This window comes from Girardinichthys multiradiatus, chromosome 23 (assembly GCF_021462225.1).
Source record: "Girardinichthys multiradiatus isolate DD_20200921_A chromosome 23, DD_fGirMul_XY1, whole genome shotgun sequence".
In the NCBI taxonomy this organism is placed as follows: Eukaryota; Metazoa; Chordata; class Actinopteri; order Cyprinodontiformes; family Goodeidae; genus Girardinichthys; species Girardinichthys multiradiatus.
In genome coordinates, this window is record NC_061815.1 from 30,108,490 (window position 1) to 30,117,810 (window position 9,321).

Consider the following 9,321-nt stretch of genomic DNA (forward strand, 5'->3'; position numbering starts at 1 on the left):
ATCAGTTTAAATTGCTTCTTAAATTGTTTGTTTCCAGAGATGTGGACTCAATTTATAGACAGAACATGTGCATGTTTCCCAGTGAAAGGGCGGGCCTGATTTACAGCTAAGCCCATCGATATTCATATGCCTGGCAGATTAAGGTTTAACCTTTTGGAGTGGACCAGCCAGAGTCACAGCCTAAATCTGAGAGAGAATCTGTGGAGGAATCTAAAGATTAGGATGATGGCAAGGAGGCCTCTAGACCTCAAAAGACCTAGAGTTCATACAATTCAAAGTCATACAAACAGTGTGGTGTGCCTACTTTTATGCTAGATGCAGTCTTAATTTAACAAAGTCAATTATGCATTAGGATTTCATCTTGAGATATTCTTTTTCTAGAGCAAACCTGCCCTGGCAACCAGAACCACGTGAAGGCAACCAGCTTCTCTATATGGTATGCCTAAAAGGAACAAATGGAAACATTGAGAAAGCTGGTCAGCAATTAAACAAGGGGGTTTATTGCTGTAATGCCAATAAAGATTTTTCTATTGATTTTTGAGAAGGGTATACATAATTTACGACATGACAATTTTTATTAAAATTTCAATAAAAATGAACAGTTTCCCTTTATGATGTTTTATTATCTGTAAGAGGTGCCTCATTTTCTACCTTAAACAAGAGTCATGTTTTTCACTCAGGGCCGGTTTATTTGTGTAGAAGCACATTGTTTTCAGAAATTGGATATTAGCAGGTTATCATCTCATTCTATTATAACATACCTGCATATTTAGATGTCTAAACAATACAGGATTTGAATTCTGTAAACATAACAAATAGTGTGCAATTGATTAGAAACTGTTTATTTCAGTTGTTAGAGACTTGACTTGAACTTGGGAAAAATCACCCCTGGTCACCTCTGTTTATATCTAACCATAATGTATAAATTCACCATGCTTCCAGTGTCTCACTGTGTTTATTATTTCCTTCCAGAGAGTACTCCAAAAGCAGAAAACGAGAAAAATCAAAAGAGGTATGTGGTATTTTTAGCAACAGTTTTTACCAAACTGCGTTTGTAAGTTTTTACAAGCATGCCCGGTTGTTTTGCAGGCGTGGCACTCGGAGAAGCAAGTGGCTAAGCATGAAACCCTGTCACGCTGTTCATCAGAGAAGAGTTCTTCCCCGTCCACACACTTACCTGAACACATTACGCATGAAAAGAGACTGGAACAGGATGAGGCAGATTTGTTTCAAGACACTCACACAGATGAAAACGCAAAGACTCTATTGGTCACACACTACCAAGAGAAAGTTGCTGGAAAAGAAACGATCACTGAACAGACGAATGAACTTGCACATGTGGAAAATGATCAGAGCCTTGAAGACAAAAAGCGGGAGACAGTGGAGAAAGAGGAGGAGCACACAGACACTTTCAGGTGTGATATGAAGGAATTGATAAAGCACAGAAAATCACTGGGTTGATTTTGGAAGAAAAAATAAAATGTGTGTATAAATGTCCAAACAGTCCGGTGACAATAATCAACTTTTTTGTGTTCTTCAGCCGCAAAAGAAAGTCTGAACCTATTTTTACCTACATGACGAAACGCTGGAGACAGCAGCAGTTGGACTCAGGAAACGCTGCAGAGAATTTGCCTCCTGGGAAACAAACAAATACATTTAAAAAGGACAGCAGCAGCCAGGTGGAGCAAACCCCAACCAACCACACCTGGACCTACTCCCCGCTGGCCACCCAGACCGTGGTGGTGTCCCCGCTGAGGACGGAACGGCCGCAGAGCAAGGCGCTGCCTCCGGAGCTGGGGGAGCGGGAAGTCAAAATTCAGAAGCTGGCTGAGTTGGAGAGAGAAGCTGAGCGGCTACGGATCCTTCTTGGGGTGGAGGTCTCCAAGACAACGCAAGGCACGATGACAACTGCTGACAGTGTTATTAAGAAAGAGGGAATGGGGGAATCTAGGGCATCCACAACAAGCAAGGAGGTTGGCTGTCAAGCAGTCATGGCTGAAGTAAGGACAATTTATTATGACAGTAAAATACAATTACAGTTTTACTCATATAGGTCCTGATCTTCAAAGATTCCAAATAGGGGGTGCTAAATTGCTTGTACAAAAGAAATTGCACATGCAATAAGTGGGCGTGTTGCTACATCATGCTTCGCCATAAATCTAGATATTGGATTACAAGCTACTGTGCAGGAGAGCAGAGCTGTGTCCAGAGTGGCGCACGCCCTCCCCCATCACAGCACATGGGGCAGCTGTTAAGTGCTGCATCTGCACAATAGAAGCGTGCACAGCTTGTTACCTGTGTTGCTTGACGTAACTCACAATAGTTGCAGCTTACAAATTGGCCAATCAATATTAACATTAAAAAAGACAACTATGTCTGTCAATTAATTTATTAGCGGTTTGCCTCCCTTGATCTTGAACTTTTGAGAGTATGTGTTTGACGAGTTTGGAGTTAATCATAAACAGCCGCAATATTTAAGCCTGAATGTAAGATTTGCAACATAAACATTGTTTGTTTTTGGAGTTCGCTATCTGTATGTTATAGCTTTGCTAATTCTAAAACACAAGTTATGTGATCAGTTATGTTGGCACTTCGCCATTATCAGGTTTGTGGGCGCTTGATCTCACGGTGTGAGATGTCTTAACAAATCTGTTAAGACATGTACAGAAGATTCTGTCTCCCCATCATCTGCCAGTCTATCTATGATTTCTCACCACAGTGACAGAAGACATTTTTGCATCCTAGTTAGCACCTGCATTTTAAACGTACTAAATTTAGACGCAAAAACAACACCCGCAATGTGTTTCAGGTTTGATAAATTGAAACCTGGTGGTAAAGGATTACATTTGCATATCCCCTTCCCATAAATTTGTGTGTTTGAGTCATTGTCATGTGTTTTGCATATTTATGAGGGCAAATACGCTAAAACGTTTGCTCCCACTGTTGCGCCGATTTTACACACGCAATCCGATTGGCACCTCGCTTGTAGATCAGCTATGGGGACGCAGGTTTGCGTGTGTTTTGTACATTTAAACCTTAGGTTTGGTGCATTTGGTCGCTCTTAAGACATTTCATGCCTTTGATTCAGTCTTTTTTGATCTAGGAATGTCTGAAAATACCTACTTAAGCAATACTGATGGTATTGTTAACAACTTTGCTAAAGGAAATACATTTTCCTTGTGTTTATGCAGTAATTTAGTTACAAAAAAACTTGCATTTCTCAAATTAAGACAAGAAGAATGTGGAGATTCTAAAAGTGGCATCAAGTGAAAAACTAAATTTAGCCATTAAAATGTATCAAAGCCAGATAGTTGCAACTAATATTGAAAAATCTGGAAGTATCCTGCAGTAAGCTCTAAATGCTCTGTGTCCATCAGTGCTCCACTTCAGTGCCGGGCATGGCTGCAGCGCTGGAGAGCAGACCGAGGAAGGAGAGGAGTGAGAGTCAGACCAAAGTGAGAGCAAGTGATGGTGACGCCTGTGATGACGCCAGGTAAGTATTTAACATATTCACACCGTGCAGTTGCAGACACACACAATGGCTGCACAAGATGGGTGTAGAGCCTAGGTCCCCCCCCCCCCCCCAATCACTTGTATATTTTCTTGGATTTTATATGGTAAACCAACACAAAGTAGTGAATACTTGTGAAGTGGAAGAAAAATGATACATGCTTAGTTTTTTTTTTTGGGGGGGGGGGGGGGTTGTTTGTTTTTTTATTAAAATCTGAAAGCTTTTGCTTTTATAATTTTGTTTTTGTAAAACTCTGGCCATTCCGTGAAGGCCTCAGAGGTATTTTAGAGAACATTAAAGAACAACCATGTTGAAGAAGCTGACTAAAATTATACTTTATGGTCTACCTGCAAAGCATTATGTGTGGGGGACAAGTAACACTGTGTATCACCATCCCCAATGTGAAACATGGTGGTGGCAGCATCATGATGTGGAGATGCACACAGACAGGGAAACTGGTCAGAGTTGATGAGAAGGTGGATGGAGCTAAATACACAGAAAGCTTGGAAGAAAAATTGTTAGAAGCCGAAGAAGACTGGCAAAGAGGTTCATTGTCCAGCTGGACAGTGAGATTTAACATACGAACAGACATTACAACTACAATGTAACAGTTTAGATCAAGGCATTTTTGTGTATTAGAATGGCCCATTCAAAATCCACACCTAAATCCAATTGAAAATCTGATGCAAGAGTTGAAAGTTGATGCTCACAGATGATATGCTTCCAGTCTGACTGAGTTTGATCTATTTTGCAAAGATGAATGGACAAAAACTGGTAGACATACCCCATAAAACTCGCCAGTCGGAAGGTATTCCTTGCTCTTTATGATGCTGTTTGTTTATTAATGTTCTCTAAAAAACCTCTGAGACCTTAATCAGGTTCCCGAGGGCATTTAGTATGTTTATGCCACACTTTTCCAACTTTAATTTTTTTATTGAAAACCACTCAACTTCACAATTTTGTGCTACTTTGTGCCAATCTACCACGATCCCAATGAAACTGCTTGAGGTTTTTGGTTTTAACGAGAGTATGAATATTTTTGGAAGCTACTGTAAACAAATCCTAATTTTGTTGATATTGTGAAACAAATTTTGATGTCAAACTGCTCAAACTGTGCCACTGAAATTAAGATAAAAATGCTATGCCTCTGCACTTAAAACTGATTTCAAAGGGTTAGCATTTCAACCTATAATGACAATTTTTCTATTCTTCCATCAGATCAGGTCAGCAAACTCTGCATGACATCCGTAACAACGTGGTGGTGCTCCTCACAGCCCTGCTGCCTCAGCTGGACCTGGCTGGCATCAGCTTAGACACAGCAGATGTAGACCACATCCTGCAGCAGATCATAGAGGTTAACTCACTCAAACTATGAGCGCCTCCTAAGTCCTGCAGAAGATGGTTCTCTTGTGTGTCCTGCAAAGGAATAAACTAAATACCCAGGTTCTTCCATCATACGACTTTTCTTTTTTTTTTTTTACCTCATGGCGTCCGTACCTTTGGAGATTCCCGAATCCACTGGCTTCAGATTATAGTAAAGGAGGGTCTCTGGATGGATAAGACAGTTCTCTCTTGTAAGTGAAAAACCTAAGAGTTCAGAATCCAAACAACAGAACATATTTGGGGATTTGCTCCAAAAGACTGTACACGCTTTTCCAACTCCTCATTCATGCACCCCAGAAATTAAAGTTGTGTCATTGCATAAGCTTTTTAAAATGTGAGCCATCGTCAAAACTTCAAGAGGTCAAACGTAGTTACACAATGTAGCATATAAAGGCAGTCAGTATGTTATACAGATAAAACACAACATGTCTCTTTGGAGCCTTTAGAGATCTCTGTGATGGAAACATTTCTGAAAACAGAACCACTGTCAGAAATGTCTGCAGTGTGATATGTTTTACTTTACAGGCAGTTTACTTCCCTTTAATTATTTGACCTCTTATGTACAATTATATCACTTATTTAACCACTATCATAAAAAATTGCAAGAATGTGCATTTTGCAATGTTGACCCTTAGGAAGGTTCTAAGTAGAGCTTCGCAATGCTAATAGAAGAAATGGGAGCAGGAGACAAAGAATTTTTTTGCATACAATTTATTAAAAACAACAATTGAACTGAAATACGCTGTTCATCAGATGATCAAATGTTTAAGACCATAGCTAAACAAAAACAGAAAACCCCCTCAAAATAGAAATTAAAGTGTCAAAAAGAGACTTAGTAATGAGTATTCTTGTTGATCACTTCAAACAGTTGTTTAGGCATGCTTGATGCGAGTGTTTCCAGAAGGATAGTACAAAACGTTTCAATTGTGCAAAAAGCTCATTCTTGCAATGTTTTAACTGGTGTTAGGATTTTGATAATTGAGTCTTTGTGGAGGGCCTTTCTACTGTACAAAAGTTATTATTTTTTTACCTAAAACTGATTCCTATATTGTAATGTTTGTGTTTGGCCTCTTTGTTTTACATATGTTCTCAAGGACCTTTAAAGCGTGATACAAGTGTTGTCAGAGTTTACTGACAAACACTTGTATCAGGTTTTAAAGGACGTTTAGAACCTGATGAAAATACAGGTCCTTCTCAAAATATTAGCATATTGTGATAAAGTTCATTATTTTTTATAATGTCATGATGAAAATGTAACATTCATATATTTTAGATTCATTGCACACTAACTGAAATATTTCAGGTCTTTTATTGTCTTAATACGGATGATTTTGGCATACAGCTCATGAAAACCCAAAATTCCTATCTCACAAAATTAGCATATCATTAAAAGGGTCTCTAAACGAGCTATGAACCTAATCATCTGAATCAACGAGTTAACTCTAAACACCTGCAAAAGATTCCTGAGGCCTTTAAAACTCCCAGCCTGGTTCATCACTCAAAACCCCAATCATGGGTAAGACTGCCGACCTGACTGCTGTCCAGAAGGCCACTATTGACACCCTCAAGCAAGAGGGTAAGACACAGAAAGAAATTTCTGAACGAATAGGCTGTTCCCAGAGTGCTGTATCAAGGCACCTCAGTGGGAAGTCTGTGGGAAGGAAAAAGTGTGGCAGAAAACGCTGCACAATGAGAAGAGGTGACCAGACCCTGAGGAAGATTGTGGAGAAGGGCCGATTCCAGACCTTGGGGGACCTGCGGAAGCAGTGGACTGAGTCTGGAGTAGAAACATCCAGAGCCACCGTGCACAGGCGTGTGCAGGAAATGGGCTACAGGTGCCGCATTCCCCTGACCTGGGCTACAGAGAAGCAGCACTGGACTGTTGCTCAGTGGTCCAAAGTACTTTTTTCGGATGAAAGCAAATTCTGCATGTCATTCGGAAATCAAGGTGCCAGAGTCTGGAGGAAGACTGGGGAGAAGGAAATGCCAAAATACCAGAAGTCCAGTGTCAAGTACCCACAGTCAGTGATGGTCTGGGGTGCCGTGTCAGCTGCTGGTGTTGGTCCACTGTGTTTTATCAAGGGCAGTGTCAATGCAGCTAGCTATCAGGAGATTTTGGAGCACTTCATGCTTCCATCTGCTGAAAAGCTTTATGGAGATGAAGATTTCATTTTTCAGCACGACCTGGCACCTGCTCACAGTGACAAAACCACTGGTAAATGGTTTACTGACCATGGTATCACTGTGCTCAATTGGCCTGCCAACTCTCCTGACCTGAACCCCATAGAGAATCTGTGGGATATTGTGAAGAGAACGTTGAGAGACTCAAGACCCAACACTCTGGATGAGCTAAAGGCCGCGATCGAAGCATCCTGGGCCTCCATAAGACCTCAGCAGTGCCACAGGCTGATTGCCTCCATGCCACGCCGCATTGAAGCAGTCATTTCTGCCAAAGGATTCCCGACCAAGTATTGAGTGCATAACTGTACATGATTATTTGAAGGTTGACGTTTTTTGTATTAAAAACACTTTTCTTTTATTGGTCGGATGAAATATGCTAATTTTGTGAGATAGGAATTTTGGGTTTTCATGAGCTGTATGCCAAAATCATCCGTATTAAGACAATAAAAGACCTGAAATATTTCAGTTAGTGTGCAATGAATCTAAAATATATGAATGTTAAATTTTCATCATGACATTATGGAAAATAATGAACTTTATCACAATATGCTAATATTTTGAGAAGGACCTGTAGTGTCAATGAACTGATGGAGGAGTTTGTATATGCGTTTTAAAGATAAAATGTTGTGTTTGAAGTAAATGGTGAAACCATTTGTTGTGTTCTGGCTTTTATTGTAATTGTTTTGTTTTGTTTTTTTAATTTTTTTTAACCCATTGCTTGTAGTCACAATACAAAAAGTTGTTTTGGTAGCTCTGTAGTTTTGCCACAAGATGGCAGTGAAGCTGTGTAGTAAAATGATTTGTTTGCTTTGTATTAAAATGAAATGTATTGAATATTTAATTTATTTTTCGGCATGATATTTAATAGCAACAAATGTACCACACAATCCCCCAAAATCCTGGAAAGATTGCATTTCTTTCTGTCTTATTTTCTGATTGGGCAGCTATACGTTCATTCATTTAGCACATTCAGCAGGAATAAAATGTTTTGTTGCATGTATCTACTAGCAGATACGAATTATGTTCTCTCCGTTTTTAGTTATATGTTTTCCATTTACACAAGCAGCCAAATTTAGTCACAAACACCACAAGTTAAATTTCATCCTGACACAGCAGGTAGCAAAATAATCCCTGATGTTAACCACAAAACAAGCATGATGAAGTGTTAAAAAAAAGGCAGCAAATAGTTTCAAATTGAAAAGAGATTTTAAAAATGCATGTAAAATAAGTCTAAAAGTTTTGCACCTTTTATATTTTCTTCTTGTTGATCCATCTGCTCAGTTTGATTAAAAATGAATAGCTTTCGTCATAACTGCTTCAAAGCTTCATAAAACTATTCTTACATAATAATTGGCTTCATGTGCTTTTACTGCATATTAAGACAAGTCAAAATGTATGTCTTCTTGGCTTGTAGTTTCATTAAAAGGCTGTAGTCAGAAGCCTTGGTTTTGCATGTAGATTAATGGTTTCCCAAATAAATAGACATTGTACAATAATTAAATCCAGGTTAACCCAGTCTATTTACTGCAATTTTCACATTTCTTATATTACAACACAAAAAATAAAGATTTCTTTAATTACAAAGTTTGTTTTAAAGAATCTCTGGTCACATAATCCATGTTTGAACGGTCAAAGTATTTCAGGTTTTGAACTAAAGGGGGTCAAATGTAGTCCAAAAAGAAATTGTAAAATAGGTTTTCCATGTTCTCTTACAGCCTTTATAATGTGCACAATATGGAGGGTACCAAATGAAAGGTGTGTCTGTGCTCCCTAAGGGTGTATTCACACCTGCCACTTTTGGTCCGCTTTAAACGGACCAGGGTTCGTTTTTCTCCGTTGGTCCGGACCTTTTGTGCAGGTGTGAATACACTCAAGCGAACCCTGGTCCGGACCAAACAACCGGAGCGAGACCCACTTTTTGAGGTGGTCTCGGTCCACTTCCAAACGGGCTCTGGTGCGGTTCACTTATGGTCTGAATACGAACCCGAATTCAAAACCGAATCTGAACTAATTACAGAAAATGTAGCCCACGTCTCTTTGGACTCAGCAAGCCACCATAGCCGGTAGCAAAGGTGTACGTTGTACTGAAATCATACCTGATAAGTTGTATGTTGCTTAGCAACGCTTCTGGCATGCTGTGGGACAGGACACATGCTTTCTCTGACACCAACATTATAAATAGAAGTTCGCAAAATCTGTGTTGAATGAGCTGCTCTTGACTCTCACAATAATACTGCAAAGGCACA

At 39.6% G+C, this 9,321-nt stretch overlaps 1 protein-coding gene across 1 annotated transcript in view; it reads left to right on the forward strand.

Annotated features, from left to right (window-relative positions):
• The window catches only part of zgc:152774 (uncharacterized protein LOC553526 homolog), a 36,999-nt gene extending 30,900 nt beyond the window's left edge, over positions 1–6,099 (forward strand). Inside the window, exons 13-17 of the mRNA XM_047352831.1 lie at positions 973–1,012; positions 1,090–1,415; positions 1,541–2,000; positions 3,378–3,493; positions 4,730–6,099. Of these exons, the coding sequence (XP_047208787.1) occupies positions 973–1,012; positions 1,090–1,415; positions 1,541–2,000; positions 3,378–3,493; positions 4,730–4,886 (1,099 nt within the window). The 3' untranslated portion in view covers positions 4,887–6,099. The remainder of the gene's footprint in view (positions 1–972; positions 1,013–1,089; positions 1,416–1,540; positions 2,001–3,377; positions 3,494–4,729) is intronic.
• Positions 6,100–9,321: the final 3,222 nt, after the last annotated feature.